The sequence below is a fragment of the Suricata suricatta genome, chromosome 4, assembly GCF_006229205.1.
Source record: "Suricata suricatta isolate VVHF042 chromosome 4, meerkat_22Aug2017_6uvM2_HiC, whole genome shotgun sequence".
Lineage (NCBI taxonomy): Eukaryota > Metazoa > Chordata > Mammalia > Carnivora > Herpestidae > Suricata > Suricata suricatta.
Genome location: NC_043703.1, coordinates 13,343,698 through 13,362,697, shown reverse-complemented (window position 1 = coordinate 13,362,697; position 19,000 = coordinate 13,343,698). Strand labels below are relative to the sequence as shown.

Genomic DNA, 19,000 nt, shown 5'->3' with positions numbered 1-19,000 from the left:
GGATCAAAAGAGAAGTCCCTTGAGTTGTTTGACCTCGGGACTGTCCTTTCCTATCTGTGACCGTCCAATTCCTCACCTGGAAAATTCGGCTAGGATGTAAATTTTTACTGAGGATAAAATGATATAATGGATGAGGAAAGTGTAAGCATGTTATACAAATGGAAAAACATTCTCTTTCTTTTTTATTATTACCACAGCTTCATATTTAAATATTATGTTTATTTATTTTTGAGAGAAAGAGAGAGACAGCATGAGCATGAGCAGGGAAGGGGCCCAGAGAGTAGGAGACAGAATCTGAAGCAGGTTCCAGGTCTGAGCCATCACCACAGAGCCCGATGTGGGGTTCAAACTCACAAACGATGAGATCGTGATCTGAGCCCAAGTCAGATGCCTAACCGATTGAACCACCCAGGTGCCCTGAGCTTGTTTAATATTGAAAACTTGCCATTATTTGGTAGTTCCTGAGGTTCTGATAATCATAGAAGAAGGAAAACTGTCAAAGGGGAAGGTGTGCACTTACGTTTAAGGGGCTGTGGTGCCTCAGCTACTCCTGGGCGCTTTGTGATCATTACTTTAATCCCTCAACTCTATGAAATAAGCATGTATACACCTTGGCTTTATACTTGAGGAAACCAAGGCCCTCAGATCTAACCAGGTCACATCAAAGGGAAGGCAGATCCAAAATTGAAGTCCAGATCTTTCTGACTTGAAACCCATTTACTTTCCACTGCACCTTCAGTGATGTTTCCAAAACGCTTGAAATTACACGCCCATGCTATGTCCAAATGACTTGTATTTTCTTGAATCTTCTCTTCTGAAATAAAAGCCAACTTCCAAAGCTGCCAGCCTCCTTTGAACATATTTCTGAGATTTTGTAGCATTGTGTTCATAAAAGACTTACGTTAAAGCCAGGAAGAGAATTATGGCATTGCATGAGCTTTGCCTCATTGGAATTCTCTTGTGTCGCTATTTCCAAGCATCCATTATTGTCCTGAGATTACCACGGTCTTCTGGCTTCTAGATGCCTCAGGAGTGTTTAAAAACGAATGCAACTGCAGTCTTTCCCACAAGGCTCTGCAGCTCGAGGACAAATTTGTTATGCAGTTTTGTACGCATGCTGAGTTCAGGATAACTGTTTCTGAACTTCTAAGCCGTGACTGTCTAGAGGATCCTCTGGTCCCATGTGCTCCAGAGTTGAGATGAACCCCCTGCCCCGACCCTAGAGTGTGCTGCCTCACCCTCATTTCCTGCTGCCCACCCCACAGGTACACGCCAACCCCTTCCCCTGAAATGCTCATGGTCTTCTAGAGCTTTGAGTTAAACAAAGCCTGGCCTTTGCAGCATTGAGTCATAAACTGCATCTCTAAAACAGCCTGACCCCTAGAAGAGGAGAGAAGACCTTCAGAACTCTCTTTGTGAGAGCTTGGTGAAATTATGGACATCATCTAAAAGCCTATGTTACTCAAAGGGTTATTTTGATGGCTAAATTGGTGAATGCAAATACAGCACTTATAACTCTACTTGGACATTGATGGTGCTCAATAAGTGTTAGCCATTATTATTACTATCAATATTTGTTTCACATGAAACTGCATATTTTAAGTTAGCTTGCTCCTTAATCATTGGCCAAGGGATGATCTCCGCATCACCCTTTCTTTGAAACCTGGCAAGGGATGGAATCAAGCGGGGGCCTCTCAGGTATTTTGTTAAATATCTTAAAATGATTGCCAGGTCCTAATAGCAGAATCTAGGAAAATCCTAACTCAGAAGAATCTGTTATGGAAGAGCACAGCAGAATCTGGACAGAGATGATTTTTTCTTAAGTTCTTATGATATTTTAGGAAAATGTGTATCCAAGCTGTCAGATACAAACCTAAATATTGAAACACGTGCCTTGCTCTTAAATATCCCGATTTACTTCTTTTCCTCTCCAAATTGGCTAGAGCAAGAACAATTGCAATGGAAACACCTCGTTGCTTCCACCCTGGGTAATTCTCACTTTCGCTAAAAGCGACGTCTGGGAAATTAGCTAAGAAGAGAGCGCAGCAGAACACGCACTGCCTGATAACGCAATCTGAGTGTACTATCTGGTGTTCCGCTCTGCCCGGCTGGGATTAGAGCTGCAAGGGATACGGAATTGGGCCTTATCTCAGTCTGGGGCGGCTCCGGCTGCAGGTGGATGCCCACACGCAGAAACCACAGCTCTGCAGAGCAGAGCGCCCCGAGACGTCCTCCGGCCCAAATCCCAGCCAGGCAGCGCAGAGCAGGGCGCTGCTGAACCAAGCAAGCACGGAAGTATGTGAATAATGCATGAGAGCAGGAGCCTCCCTGGCACATTTGGAACTGTACTGGAAGGAACTGTACTCAGCAAGATAACAAAAAAAAAAAATAAATAAATAAATAAAACACAAGCCCCTGCATCATGCATGCCCTGAAATGTATTCCTGCGGCAGCCACTTGGGGGAAAGTGAAAGCAAATTAGACAACCGCCCAAAAATGATGGCATTTTAGTGAGTCTGTGGTTCGTGTCAATATAAAGTAGCAAGGGGACAGGACTTAAAATTGTATCCTATTGATAATACTACCTCTTCCTCTGGGGAGGTTGGAAGGTGGTCACTGAGAAATGACCAGTGTGGTCCGGAAGCCTCTTATTTCACGCTTTTGTGTGGTTGTTTTAGTACTGCGTTGTGGCTTCTAAATAATTAAGGCTAGGTGACATCTAAACCCTGCAGATATGCTGCCTCTCAAGAGGCTGTTTCTGGGGCGCCTGGGTGGCTCAGTCGGTTAAGCGTCCAGCTTCGGCTCAGGTCATGATCTCACAGTTGTGGGTTTGAGCCTAACGTCGGGCTCTGTGCTGACAGCTCAGAGCCTGGAACCTGCTTCGGATTCTGTGTCTCCCTCTCTCTCTGATCCTCCCCTGCTCATGCTATCTCTCTCTCTCTCTCTCTCTCTCTCTCAAAAAAAAAAAACAAACATTAGAAGAGGCTGTTTCTTGGAGGACTGGCCCCAATGTAATCGAGTGAGGAACTCCGTCTTTCCACCCCAGACGTCAGCTTTAATATACCTGCAGTCCTGATGAGTGGGATTGGATTCCACAAATGTCTAGTCTTTGATTTGATAGATTTAATAGTCCAGCTGCTCATCAAGTGCAAAGTAAATGAATCTTTTTGGAAGAACGTTTCGTTTCCACACCACCTGTCACAAACCCCACCCCAGCAGTCCTTGAATATCCATCTTTGGTGAATGTTCTGGTCCAGCCTAGAGAGAGCAGAGCCAGGAGCCCATTCCATAGCCCCCTCTTGGCTCCCAGGAGGCCTTGTCCCCCAGCACCCCCTGATGTCAGACCTCATGGAAGTGCTCTGTTCTCCCCAATGCTGGCAATGGTCAGCTATATTTTGGCATTTTGACAGCAAAATGGGGGGCGATTGTCTTGATTCAAAATTCTACTCCTGGCAATTCATTCCCTACATCAATATTTATGGCTTAAGATATTCACCAGATTATTGTTTGCAGTATCCTCCTCCAAACAGATTGGCCTAATTGTCCAAAACCGGGAGATGAGTCACATAAATTATGGTACCTCTGTAATTGGAATATTACACTCTTATAGAAAAATATTAAATAAAATAGAAAAAGTGTTCATTCTGCAGTTTTGACCTAAAGATACATGTTAAATATATCATTCTCATTTATGATCTTCAATCTGGAAGGAAAGAAATATATATATTTATCTGTGGTTATATCTGAGTGAAATGCTTATATACATAATTTTAATATTTTTCTTTTTGTTCTTCTGCATTGCTCATATTTTCTATAGTGACATGAAAATCAATGTATTGCATTTCATTTTTTATTTTTGTTCATTATTGAGAAAGAGAACACAGCGAGGGAAGGGCAGAGAGGGAGATACAGAATCTGAAGCAGTCTCCATGGTCTGAACTGCCAGCACAGAGCCTGATGCAGGGCTTGAATCTATGAACTGTGAGATCATGACTTGAGCTGAAGTCAGACGCTTAACCAACTGAGCCACCCAGGCGTCCCAATGTATTGCACTTCTAACTGGGGGAAAGGGGGGACTCACTGATGTAAAAAAAAAAAAAAGCCAAACAAGCTACATCTAAAAGTATTCTCCCTCTAAAGTTATCAGGTACACTGGCAAGAAAAGTGATGGAAATGTCTCTCCTCCTGAGAGGTGGGCTGCAGGCACTCCTCTCTCTCTGTCTTGCCAACTGAAAAGAGTCAAGGTCTCTGGGTAGTACATTTAAAAAAAATGCCTGAGCCAGAAGGGTCTGGCTGCGTTGGAAGTCACCGGGAGAGAGGAGCAGCAGCAGCCTGGTGGGGGGAGCGTGGCTTCTGTGTGAAGGAAGATTGCCACGTGTGCATGTCTCCATTTTCTCATCACAATACCGGACATCCTTGGAACCAATCGCTCTGACACACACCATTGTCAACCTCCGAAAGTTCTTTATTACCGTACTTAACAATCATAGTTCCCAATTTCTCATTTGCTTAGAACATCATTCTTAAATTCCTTAATTTGTTTTCAAGGCTCGAATAAAAGGCCTTTTCATCACTGAGTCAAAGGGCAGTCTGATTGCCAAGCTCTAACTGCCACCATTCCGCCTATCAGATACAGTATAACGCAGATAATACTCTACTGAGATAATGAAGAATGGGGAGCCCATAATGAGTGTGCAGCTCTACAGAGAGTCAAGAAATTAATTCCACTCAGAGCGTTTGGAAAATGACTCCCGCACACAGTACAGCAGGGCAGAGGGGGAGCTACATTTCACTATTCGAAAATGCTCACATCAGCTTATGTTTAAGATGTGTACTGCTAGATATCTGTACTACTCTGTGGGAGGACCAAAGATCTCTGTCAGATGACCCCCAAGTCCACCTTCCAACTGCTCACAAGGTTCTTTGTGAGATGCTGAGCTTTGACAAACCTTGGTTCAGTAGGGGAAACTCACTGAAAAGTTTCTAGGGCCCAGAGGAGGTGGAGTTGTTTCCCATACATTTCACAAGGTCTAGGCTAAGAGAGACTGTGGGCCTGGGCAACTTTTGTTGGTCCAGGCACCAAATTCAGTTTCCTGGAGATGTCACTATAAGAATCCCTGGGACAGTAGCTGATAAAATATTTATTCATTCCTCAAACACTGAACAACTGAACATCCGTGTTGTATAAGGTTGTGCATCATATGCTCCAAGCGATACAAGCTGAGTAAGGCATGACACCTGTTCAAGGGATGGGACAGTCACTGGTCACTGGAATGAAGATAAAACATGAGTGGCACAGGTTTCAGAGGAGTAGAAATACCTTCCTCGGAGGACATCACAGAGGACTGGCTGGAGGAGTTTCTACTTGAGCTGGTTTTTTCTGAATACAGAGAACTGTGGGCCATGGAGCTCCTAAGTTTGTTCTTTGATTTTACAAGGGTTAATCTAATGGTGGAAGGAATACATATATTAGCTCTCCCTTGTGAACAGAGCATTTTGCAGGTTCTCTGGATGTGTTTTCAATGGCTAGGCAAGTGATAGCCTCATAAAACTGACTATTTTCTAATCAGCACATGCAGGGTAATTCCAGAGACGTTGACTCTCATTCCACCATTCTGATGGGCAACTGGCTCTACCTTCTTTCATTTAGGACTTGGAAGGAAAGGATGAGGTTAAAAGGCAGAAGAATACACAGAGGAGGAAAAGGTAGTTTGGAGGAAACTTGGCAATGTGGAAGTAGGGAGGGAAGGATGACAGATATGTACATGATAGGAATCCATCCCTGATTCTTCCTTATCCACACCGACGGTTTTGGGCTCTTCCCTGCTGGCCCTTAACCACAGCTACAAAATGTCTCTCCTGACTCTGCCTACTGTCTACACTGAACACCATTGCTAAATGAGCCTTTTTAAATCAACACTCTTCTCATTTGAGGAATGGACAGTTGTATTCAGAGCCCATGACTCCTTGGCCTCAGCATCCTATTCTAGCATCCACTCATTCAGATACTAAACAAGCCTTTTGTGAGATGCACAACATGAACTTCCTTGTCTAATTAGACCACTCTGCTCCCTGTACATTCGTAATGATTCTCTTAAATATTGCCTGTTCACTCCTTACCTCCGTAACTTGCTACACAATGCCTTTTCTAATCTACCACCCTTACACACGCAATACTTGAGGGCATTTTATTCTTTTTTTATGTTCTCCTCATTTGCTAGAGCAGATCCTTACACATAACAAACCCTCGATAAGCATGTGTTAATTAAATGGCTTGCTAATTAAAGAAATGAGCAATTATACAATAAACTGCTTGGCAAAATACAGGTTTTGAAGCAATAGAGAAGAAAACTGGTAAGCTTAACATTTTTATTTTTTTATTATTTTTATGTCTTTATTTTGAAAGATAGGGACAGAGAGTGAGCAGGGGAGGGGCCGAGAGAGAGGGAGACACAGAATCTGAAGCAGGCTCCAGGCTCTGGGCTGTCAGCACAGAGCCCGACATGGGGCTCAAACCCATGGACTGTGAGATCATGACCTGAGCTGAAGTCAGATGCTTAACTGACTGTGCCACCCAGGGCCCCCAAGCTTAACATTTTTCAAAAGCCACCTCATTGCTACTAATTACCTGTTGTTTGAAACACTCTACTTTTTACCCAAAGTCTGTGTTGATTGCCTCTCTCTGCACATGGACCATCCCAATCAAATGATAGATACATTCATATATCTCTTTACTCTTTTCACACATTTTAAACAATCAAAAATAATATCAGATTTGTTTTAGGAAAGAAGATAGTGGTGTATTTATCAAAGATAATATTAACCTTACTTATTAAAATACATTTAATCTCATATGATGATCATCTCTTTTATGTAGCATCACATAATGAACATCTGCTGTGAGCAGGACTTTGTATGAGGTTTGTGGGACATGAGGCCTGAGTCCGCTTATCAAAAGATTAAGGCATAGAAGTGACCAAGATGGTCATATGCAGGTTGAAAGTGCAGTGGGTAATGCAGTAAACACCAAGGCTGGAAAAATCAAGCAAGGTGAAGTTGGGTCAGAAAAGGCTTGAGTTGGGCCACAAGAGACCAGGCCGCAGTTTGCAAATGAGCAGAAGACAAGGCAATGACTGAAGGAAGGCAATCCTGCCTCTGTGCTGAATTTAGAATTGCTTGATATGATAACCTCACAGCAAAGCAGGGCATGCAAGGGGCTCTAAGACAGCCATGGAAAAGTGTGTGTTCTGTGGCTCTGAACTTGAGTCAGCCACCAGGGCCCATATGATCATTATCAGTTAAAATCATCCTTGAACTAACCAAGGTGACTTGTTCCCTAATCTTCCTGAGCACACCGCGTATTTGCCATCATTACCTTGGGGCCCAAGAATGACAATTCTAAAGGGCTGCAATTGCTTTACAGACATTCTTAAATGAATTCACCCAAACTCTCGATGAAGTAGGTGGCAAACGGACGACCTACTGACAGAACGCTGTCACTGACAAACAAAGTCATCTGTCTCCGAGATTGCTCTGGTCCCAGGAGATTGGTAGAACATTCCCTCACCAGGGTACATAGCAATTCTTTCGCTGCAACAAAAATCACCGGATGCTGGAGATCCCCTTGAGGGTGACGTGTTGGTAATCTCTGAGTCCTGAAGCCTCCTACCCACCCCATTCCCACCGTGCTTAACAAATACAAGGGCTCGATTAACATTGGCAGATTGGCAGAATTACCAAATGAATGAATGATAGATGAGGGAGGAGAATAGTAGTTTACTTATTTGTGTTTCCAAAATCTGAGGGGAGTTGAGGTCATCAGCACAAGGATGGTGTATGAACACATGCAGCTAGCCTTTCTCTGTTCTTTGCTTTACCTTCCATTGTGCTGTTGAACAAGTAAGGCCAACAGAGGAAACTTGGGAATTTCAGTAGTGTGGCACCCTCTAAGACTTCTCTCTAGCAACTGAATTGGGAGTCTGGAGAACAGAAGAAAGTGAGTTCGCGTTGTTTTGTTTTGTTTTTTTTAATGTTCTTTATTTATTTTTGAGAGACAGAGAGTGGGAACAAGGAAGGGTCAGAGAGAGAGGGAGATACAGAATCTGAAGCAGGCACCAGGCTCTGAGCTAGCTGTCAGCCCAGAGCCCAACGCGGGGCTCAAACCCACGAACCGTGAGATCATGACCTGAGCCGAAGCCAGACGCTTAACTGACTGAGCCACCCAGGTGCCCCTAGTTCACGTTGTTTTGGAGTGAGCATGAGATTCATAAAACCTGAGCAAAGCTTGTACGCAGCAAACGTGGGTATGTGGCCTGGACATAGACATCCTTTCAGCAGTCATCTTTACAGTTTTCTGTCTGAAAGGAGAGAAGAAAATGAAAAGAGGAAAATAGAGATGAGAAAAAAGGCTTTAATTGATCATTTTAAGTGTTTTGTCTTTCACCAGTAATTGAGTGCTCTTAAACCCCTTGTTTTATTTTTACTATTTTTCTAAATTTCTATTTGGACTCCTTTGGCAGGATTTAAACAAATAGAACATCCATGAGAATATGTCTGACTAAAGTATACTTAAATGCTAAGGGACCACTCCTTTCCAGAACCATAAGATGGGACTTTGTACTCCATCAATGTAAATGTCCCTACTAGTACATTTTTGTCTCTTGATGTCAGAGCTTTATTTACAAATTGATCTCTTACCTATTTTGCTGGTAGAACCTGCAGGCATTTGGGACTTATTTTACTCATGTAAACGTCATCCTACAATTTGGGTAGTCATTGTTAACTGTGGTGTTAAAATAAATAAAGTTAAATTTGAAACCAATACCATTTTAAGCCAAGCCAGTTTCAGACCATGTAAATTTCCAATGGAATGAGGGCTCCAGGAATTCTATGGCCAATTTTCCCCAGCAAGACAAAAGCCACTAAAATTTCAGGAGCAGGTTCCAGTTAAACCTTTATGTTACAAACCATTGTAATTCCTGGCCATAAAATCCCCCAGCTCTTATTATAATTTTAAAAATCTGGATTGTTTCTAACTCTGAGACACATGAAAGAGATTGAAATGTATTAACTGATGGTCATCATGCTTTTCCCTTACATCTGTGTGTGTGTGTGTGTGTGTGTGTGTGTGTGTGTGTGTTTTGTTTTGCCTAATTAATAGGAAAATTATAAATTTTCCATTTGTGGTCTTCTTTGACCCAATGCAAAGATCTGTCTGATTTAGATTCTTCCGTCTTGATGTGTTTGGCATCCTTAATGAGTTACATCATTATAATCATTATTGGGTTTCTATATTTATTATGCAATTGTCTTATGAAATATAAATCAGTCTCTGTTTGTAAAATGGAGACATAAACAAGTCCCAAGATAGGACCAAAGCAGGATTAAATAATGACATGTCATATAGCATTCAGCCATAGTAATACCCACTCTGAACAAAACTTTGCCATCAACATTTCCTTGCGGAGCCCAGAAGCCATATCAGGTTGCTTTCTGCACTACCTACTAACCTTTCAGGAAATTTTCTCCCACTGATGGAATTGTCATTCTGTCACAGCAGAAGACAATGGAGTAACATAAAATGGTGATTGGCAACAGCAAGGGCTTAGTCTGGCCTGTCTGTGGTAGTGTCAGTAAATTTCTCTTTCTAATTTAAGGAGAAGCTAGCATTCCTTAAGATAGCAGAGTTTCATTAGCACATTTCAAAACTGTCTGGCTAGACATTCAAAGTAACTGAATATAGTAAAGTATAGCTTTAAATATTATAGTTCACCTATTCCTATTTATTTATTTATTTTAATGTTTATTTATTTATTTTTGAGAGTGAGACAGAGCACAAGCAGGGGAGGGGCAGAGAAAAAGGGAGACACAGAATCCGAAGCAGGCTCCAGGCTCTGAGCTGTCAGCACACAGCCCGACCCAGGGCTCAAACTCATGAACCACTAGATCATGACCTGAGCTGAAGCCCGATGCTTAACCAACTGAGCCACCCAGTCACCCCATTGACTCCTTTTTAAAAGCAGCATCAAAAGCACTGCACCATCAAAGCCCTTACGTTTGTCATTGCTTTTACTGGATATTAATTTTTAAAAATCTGGTTAGCTTTGCCAAGGGAAGCCCAGTTTTCCTTTCTGAGCTCTCCAGGACCATCTGTCTGCTCAGGGGCATTCTGAGTGTCACTCCTGGTCCCAGGAGTGTGTGGGCAGCCCATTCCACTGGGAGGCTGCTCAAAGTATAAGAAGGGTTTTCCTCGCTTTAATCAATAGTTACTTTCCTATAATGCTTTCTTTTGTGTCTTTACCTGTCTACTTTTCTACCTCTCTTCTTGCCTCTTTACATTTCTCTTGCCCCTTTAAGCCAGAAGCACCCTGATCTTTACTGGATCATTCTGAAGCTAATTATTCAAAAGATATATTTCTTCAGTATTGAAGACTTGTGCTTATAATAACCACAGTTCCTGACAACTAACAGGCATTGAAGGGGCCTGGGTAGCTCAGGCAGTTGAACATCCAACTTTGGTTCAGGTCATGATCTCACAGTTCGTGCGTTCGAGCCTCACATTGGACTCTGTGGTGACAACTTAGAGCCTGTATCTTGCCTCAGATTCTGCGACTCCCTCTCTCTTTGCTCCTCCCCTGCTCATGCTCTATTTCTCCCTCAAAAATAAATAAACATTAAAAAAATTTTTAATAGGCATTTAATAAATATTAATTCTATTTTTGTTTTTATAATATCAATATAGTACACAGGAAATCACAGAAGTGTTATAATCAATAGGCTTGGACTCGATTGCAGTTCAAGTATTAATTTGTTCTAAAATCTTGGGCTGTCACCTTTCTGGGTCTCTCTCATCTCGGCTTTAAATTAAAAAAAATGTTATGATAAAGAACCCTTTATGAAATTGTGCTGAGGATTATCTGGACTAGTATTATAAAGCACCTGTCACAGCTCTGAGTGCACAGTAGGTGTTCAGTAAATATCAGTCTCCATACAACACATCGTCCCCCAACCCCACCTAGCTTGCAATTCAGAATAGCAGCATAAACAGGCAAGACTAAGGAGCCTAGGCTCCTGGCTTTGCCCTTTTTAGTCCCACAACCTTGGATAAATCACTTTGCCTCCTTACACATTTCCCTATCAAATAGTCCTACATCTGCTACAAAGGTTTGTTGTAAGGATCAAATAAAACATTGGTTGGGGAATAACTTTAAAAACCCTTGGTGTGCTTTCTTAATGTAAGGTATTGTTATTTCTGGTAGTAATTTATCAGTGAAGAAATGGCTTAATGAATGAATGACGTATTCCCCCCACTGCATCCCTCCCCACACTGGAGCAGGGAGGAAATACCCAACAAATGGTATTGAAAACTGGTCCCTGCATGTTTATGGAAATAGGCACATATGGGAACATTGGCCTGAGAGGTGCAAATCCAGGCAGCCGCTCTTGCATGAACATTTGGCAGACGAGCCAGTTGACTCAGTGCTGATATAAACACAAGGGAGGTTCAGAATCCCAGAGCTGTGGTTGTCAATGACTGACATTCTTCCCTCTGATTTCTTCCAGGAATTTCTATTACATCACCATGTTGCGGGATCCTGTGTCGCGTTACCTGAGCGAGTGGAAGCACGTCCAGAGAGGGGCCACATGGAAAACCTCCCTCCACATGTGTGATGGGAGAAGCCCCACCCCCGATGAGCTGCCTACCTGCTACCCCGGGGACGACTGGTCTGGGGTCAGCTTGCGGGAGTTCATGGACTGCACCTACAACCTGGCCAACAACCGCCAGGTGCGCATGCTGGCCGACCTGAGCCTGGTGGGCTGCTACAACTTGACTTTCATGAATGAGAGCGAGAGAAACACCATCCTGTTGCAGAGCGCGAAAAACAACCTGAAGAACATGGCCTTCTTTGGGCTCACGGAATTCCAGAGGAAGACTCAGTTTCTCTTTGAGAGGACATTCAACCTCAAGTTTATCTCCCCGTTCACACAGTTCAACATCACGCGGGCTTCCAACGTGGACATCAACGAGGGTGCCCGCCAGCGCATTGAGGAGCTCAACTTCCTGGATATGCAGCTTTACGAGTACGCGAAGGATCTCTTCCAGCAGCGCTACCACCACACCAAGCAGCTAGAGCACCAGAGGGACCGGCAAAAGAGGCGGGAGGGGCGCAGGCTGCAGCGGGAGCATAGGGGCCACCGGTGGCCCAAAGAGGATGGGAACACAGAAGGGGCGGTCACCGAGGACTACAACAGCCAGGTGGTGAGATGGTGACCCCCTGTGCTCTCCTACCTCAGGAAGGGAAAGGATGAGCAGGCGCACTGACCTTCGGTGGCATCAGTTACCTTAGAGAAGGATGGGCCGTTTGGAGGACATCTGGCTGTATGTGGCTTGGTTTGGACACCTGCTTTTTTGTCTTCATCCTCACCCAGCTGGAGATGATCTGTCTTATTCTTCTTTTTTTCCCCTAACATTTTTCAATCCATGATATTAAGTAGGGTAGGAATGCATCCAACTTAGATGTCCTTAGAAGGTCAAGGAGAAAAGCACCAGAAAGAAACAGGTCTTGAAAGTATCCTTTGCAGCACCATGGGAACCCACAGAGGCACACATGAAAAGCCAAATTATGGCTTGGATGTTCTGCTGAAACTGCTCTGTTTCACATGGCCTCTGTAATGGAAATATTGGTCTGTCTAGAGAGAAAGAGAAAAGAAGAAGTCCCTTTTTGCCCTTAGATGAGGCTTTACGCCAACCGTCACTTAGCTGTTGGCTCTCATCTTGAACCCTGTGTGAATGGGGTTTAAAGCATAAGTAGCCCTGTTTTGTTGTTGCAGCTGTTTTTAAACAAAATCACCCTACGACTGACCATCACTAGAGACTCACACCCTGCAAAGCCCTGCATCTCAGCTCGGAGCCATGCTGCCTCTGTCTTTTTGGGAATAGCCAGTGGAATCAGGACAGGCATGTCTCAGGACAGGCCCCCTAGAAATGAACATTGGTAGGGACATGTAAGAGAAAACGCGCTTATTAATGAATGCCTAAGGAGATCACACTTTTCCGAGTTTATTTTCACTCAAAAAGAATTGACTAATAAATTAAGGTGGGGGGAAGCAGGAAGAAAACTGTATGTCTACATTTCCAAACAGGCTATAGAACTTTAGTTTTTTTCAGGAGTATTTCCGTTTTAACTCTTAGGAGCGATCAGATTCTTTGATATGGTACTGCCAAGTTTGAAATCCTGCTAGCTCAGAGGCAAAGATGTTTAAAAAGAATCTGGCCCAAAGATTAAGGGCTTAGCTAACCCAGATGCAAAAGATCTTCAGGGTCACTAAATAAATGATAACCGATTTGTTGGGAGACACAGAACTCAACGGGTCAGTTGTCCCAGCAGTTTAGACAGACTCTACCTCCCAATACCTGGACTGTCTCCAGCTTGGTAACTTTCTTCTCCCCACATGATCTTTTCCAATTATTTGACTGTAGCCATGGCTGGCGGCTCGGGCTGGAGTGTGTGAAACAGGACCTGAAGATGGGCTGCATTGCCAATTGCTTCTTATTTGCAATTTTTCCCAATCACAACTACAGTAACACAACATTTGTCGAATAATAAGGGGAGAGGTGTGGATAAGGGAATAGAAAGCCCTTGCCTGGCATTCAGGAGCAGGATCAGAGTGGGTCAAGAGTTTCACAACACTGATCTGATCAATCCTTTCAAGGAGCTCAAGGCAAAATGAGTGAAACCCCTAAATCAGATTGAAAAGCCTATTTCATTGATATCTAACGTGTTTGATGGTTAAGCCAGCTTTACGTAAGCCACATCTCAGCCTCCAGAATACTCTCTCTGGGGTTGAGAGTCGATCAGCCCACAAGCATTCATGGTGTGCCTGTCTGCACAGCAAGGAGCCCAGTGTCTCCCTCAAAGAGAGATTTGGGGAAGGAGCTTTGGTCATTCTCTCCCTACCTTTGGCTTTATCTGCCACGTGAGGGGAGTATTATTGGAGGCCTCCCTTGTGTCTGTTACAGTCGGAGACTGTTTTCACACTTTAAATCTATTCACAACAAGGTAGATATTATTAAGCCCAATTACGTAGATGGGAAAAATGAAACCCACAGACAATAACTGGCTTCCTCATGAGCTGAATGCTAGATCTGACGGGCTGCAAAGTGCAAGTGCTTTTTACTTCATCATGTTTTCCATGGGAGATAAAAGCCTCCTGCCAGTCATGCAAGAAGCCAGCTATTAAAGGCCCAGAAGGATTTGTCTCTAACCCCCGTGTGTAGCACAACTGTGCCAGCCCCGAGCTCGCCGTGACCCAGAGCCACACTGCCTTGGGTGAGCCCGACCTTTCCACATCCCTGAACTGCCAACAAGCTGAGAGATTTATGACTTTTTAGGCCATCATACTTTTTGAGACATGTATAAGTTCAAGGGACCAAGTAAATATTTCTTGTTAGTTGGTAGAAATTAGACTCACAAAATCATAACATTTCCCTTCCCTTGTTCCTGAGGTAGAGAGTGAAGAAGATTGCAGCTACAATTAATGAGCAGCTCTCTCTCCATCTTCACATTTCGATGTTAGGATCTAATGTCCTGCCTAGAATGGCAGGGCTGCAAATTAATCTTTCTGCTTGCAGCTGTGATGCACAGGTGCGCACATGCGCACGCGTGCGCCCACACACACACAGTAACAATCCAGTATTTTGTCACGTGGAAAATCAAAACAAGTTAGAGAGCATTCGGATTGTTTCTTTTAAACTCACTTTAAATTTTTGGCAGGGAATTCATGCATAGCTGAGACTTGGAGGCTGCCTCTGCTAACTTCACACTGTTCCTTAGGCATCTCGGGATTTATATCAAAAGGCTCTTTGCCGCTGAAGGCGTGATGTATGGTGCTCCACTTGAGACCAGATATCAGGATGTTCAGAGGAGAAGCCATCTCTCTGTGTTGGCCCGAGGCCAGTGCTGAGCAAATTAAAAAGACCGACACGGGCTTCCTCCCTCATATCATTTCATTCGAAAGCAGCACGCTTGTCATATCCCTGGGGTCCTGTGTTGATAGAAATGAAGAGGTAAGGACACAGTTTGTTCTCCAAAAATTGACTGCACACCTACATGCTGAGAGAAGCTCAGAGAAGGGATGCCAACAGAAGACATCTGGGTCTTGGGCTCCGTAGGGGAGTCAGAAGCTTTAAGATCCAAAACCAAATCAATACCAGGTACATTGGTGTTAAAAGCCCAAGAGGAGGGGGAGAAAATTCCCCAGGGGCTTCCACATCCTATTGACTCCTACAACACCCAGGTAGACATTCCTTCCCTTCTCTTGGTAAAGAGAGCCCCAGATTGGGATGGGGTGTCCATTGTGTGCATGTTTATGTGTATGTGTATTTAAATTATCATCAAGGACTAAGGTATATACTATCTCTTCTGTCTCTTTTGCATTTTTTTGGCAGCCTACTCTTGGTAGCCAGAGAAAACCTGCCCTGAGAATTGTTTGGATACTCCTAATAACTAATAACATTAGCAATCAGTGGTGGGCAACGGTTAAGGATATCATGTATGCTATTAAAGAGTTAAAAGACCATGTTTCTTATCATCTAAAGGAGGTAACTTTGTCATTGTTTAATCAAGGGTTTGAAATATGAGGACTTGTTCAAGTCTGAGTAAGACAGTATTTATGTAGGGAAGAAAGTCTACCAGGGGTAGACCTGGCAAGGAGATGAGCATAGATCATTTAAAAAAAAAATTAAATCCATAGGATAGAATTCCCATTTGGTCACTTTAACAGAGAAACTCAATAATGACTTCAATGAGATCAGAGCCATTGTCCTCTCATTTAAAAGACAAAATGGTTGGACAGCTCCGGTGAGTTACAGAAGCCCAGGCCCCCTTTCTGTTGCTCTTTCATACTAACCCATGCCTTCCATCTCATGATGCAAGGTGACTGTTGCACCTCCTGCCATCTCGTTTGTATTCCAGACAGCAGAGAGGACGTGGAAGGAAGTTGCAAATATCACTTTCACTCACATCTCATGGGCTAGAACCTAGCCATTAGCTACAAATAAACACAAAGGAGGCCAGGAAATGTCTTCATAATTGTTTGCCATGTGCCTTGACAAACAGGGGATTCTATTATTAAAGAGGCGATGTGAAAATTAATACTGATAAAACTATCAGTCTTTGCCACAAAGGGGAATTGAAAAATATTTCGAGTGCTTTTCAGAGTTCTCTATTCCATCATATTTTTGCAAAGGATAAGATTAAAATTCATAACTTTGTATAGCATTTAATACTTTCCAAACATTTGAACATTCAGTATCCCATTGATCTCCACTACTTTCTTGTATGTTAGCTACAGAGGACCTCTATTCATTATCCCATCTGCTAGTTTCACGTGGGGATTCAGACAGGTTAAAAGATTTCTCAATTCTGGTTTATTAACAAGAAAGTTGCTTAGAGCCCCAGTCTTGACTTCATAGCCTTTGCTACTACTTTATGCTGTTCAGCATCCGTATCAGGATTGGGAATTGCAAGAATATGAAATCTAAGTCTTTATTGATTTATATATTTCTTTGTCTTCGTATAGAACTACTGACTTACAAGATGCCAAGGAAACTGGTAGAGTTGGCTCACAACCCCTGCCTCCAAAGAGGAATCATCTTATTAGCTGTGAAATGTCCAAGAGATGGGCAGTGTTTCAGGGGAGACTGAGAAGCACAGACGTTCAAACACCTCATGCTGGCTGTTCACACCAGCCAATCCCAAACCCGACTCAAGATGAAGGCTGGGGGAATATGCTCACAACTCCTTAGGGAAGCTCGGTGTTAGAAATATCTAGAATCAGTAACAACCTGAATAGTTAGGTGTGAGGGATGATCAATAGAACCCCTGCTCAAAAAAATCTTCCTTCCTCTCTATTCTTCCCCAGGTCTCTGGGATTTTATCAGCAACTTATTGCTTTTATTCTGAAAGGTTATATTTAGTGTTAAGTAAGTCCCCTTGCACATTTGCCCAAGAGAGGAAATGCTTTAAGCTGTCGTAGGCTAACATCTTCACACAGAGTTGATCGTCTTCGTCTCTAACCATGACCTCTAGCTGAGAAGAAAGTCCTCTATAATGGGATCATGCAGGGGTGGGGGTTCGGAAGAGTAGAAGTAACTATACAGGAGGAGATGGCTCCTGAAAGGGAAGCCATCTTTCATAGGTGAAAAGAATGGGAATTACATATGTGCCAGGAAATACTGAAAAATAGAAAAATGGCAGACAGTTTCTGTCCTCAAGAACAAGGGCGGCTGAAAACATGTGGACTATAATTCTTTGGGCCATTTAGAAGAGATGACAAGGACATGAGGCTCATGAAACAGGACCAGAGCATTGACAGGACTGAAGGGTGAATGAGTTAGAAGGATTGGATCAAAGGGAAAGCTGGGCTGGACTTGGGCAGAGTATACCCCAATATCTTCACAGCTGTGTCTCCAAGGCTTTCCTTTCCCATCATTATTGAGCCTCCACTGGTCATCAGAACTCCAGCTGAAAGTCCCGCAGCCAGGTATCACGGCTGAGTCTGATGACTCCACCCAGTTGCATTGCCTCTGGGGAACTTGGGGAGTATGCAGAGAGAAGTTCCTTCTCCAAGGCACCTTCCTTATCCCCCTCCTCCATCCTCCACAGGACATAACCCTGCTGTTCTCCTACCACATTCACCTGGACACATCTAGACTAATTCCCTAATACTTTGAATTATCCCTTCTGAACAAGTGGGCGAGTTCCGAGACCTGTGTTGTTTTGTAGCCTCACGGATGGAACGTACATGGACCCATCCACACCACGCATTGACAAAACCAACCTACCTTGCGGAAGTACTGAGTTTTCCAGAGGACTGGCCTTGCTATGAACACCAGCAACATCTGCAAGACAAAAGCCCTGGAACTTCCAAGCAAGAACTCGAAGTAACCTAACAAAACTCCGGATCTGAGAATGCCAAAGCACAGATGTTTCTGAAGCCTGTGTCTAAGCTGTCTACGGAAAAGGTGCACCTGTCATCCTTTGACGCATTAAATGGAGCCTCTGCGCAGTACGTTCTCTGCTTCACTGTGGGAACTCATCAAAGGTCCAGATGTCAGTGCTGAACAACCTCAGTTCTTGCCAGGGAAAACCACGTTCGACGGGAGCAGAGTTTGTGTGATCTAGTTATTGTTACAGTTGCCCTCCACCAACCCACCATTTCTTTTGTTTGTAATTTGTGGCCATCTTTTATTTCTTTTTTTTTTTTCCATTTTGTCTCCCAGAGGTGCTTTCTGGGTTTTGTTTGCATTATTTTTCATTTAATGTATCAGAGATGAAAAAATGTTGGAAAGAAAAATCTAGACTTTATCTGGTGCCCCATTTTAGATGTAAAGATAGTTGTCCAATAGATAGTAAATTATTTCACCTAAGAGATATTTCCTTTTGTTTCTGTGCAATAATATGTATGAACTCGGGTACTAGGAGATTGTATTGTGACATTATCAACCCTTATTGCTATTTAAAACATGATAGTTTGTAGAACTGAGGATCTCCGTTGATGTGAAGCACAATTTAATGAATAAGTTAACATATTAAACTGTTGTGATGTCAAGAACAATTGTTTTCCCCTGTGATTTTGTTAGACATTTTTGCAAAATGAGAAAAGTTGGTCAAACACGTTAAGGGATTTATGGAAATTGAATGCATGGGATCAGCTTTGTCAAACTCTAAAGAATCCATGCTTTGGATACAAATGTGGCTATTGGATGTGAAGCTTTAGAAGCATAAAAGACAAAGAAAATATAGATTGAAACAATTTAAAATCTCTGAGGCCAGGGAGGATTTCGCAGGCTCTCAAACACATAAGCTTCTAGAACCGTCATTTTCGGTGGCCCTCCTGTTCTTTGCCCACCTGGCCCCATTGAAATTCAGTGTGAGCCCTGGAAAAGCAGCCCAGGGAGGAAGGATGAGGGAAAGGTTTGACAAAGAGTGGTGAGAGA

At 43.2% G+C, this 19,000-nt stretch overlaps 1 protein-coding gene across 1 annotated transcript in view; it reads left to right on the top strand.

Moving 5' to 3' along the window:
• Nucleotides 1–18,618, top strand: part of HS6ST3 (heparan sulfate 6-O-sulfotransferase 3) — a 650,727-nt gene extending 632,109 nt beyond the window's left edge. Inside the window, exon 4 of the mRNA XM_029938443.1 lies at nucleotides 11,563–18,618. Within this exon, the coding sequence (XP_029794303.1) occupies nucleotides 11,563–12,271 (709 nt within the window). The 3' untranslated portion in view covers nucleotides 12,272–18,618. The remainder of the gene's footprint in view (nucleotides 1–11,562) is intronic.
• The last annotated feature ends 382 nt before the right edge of the window (nucleotides 18,619–19,000 follow it).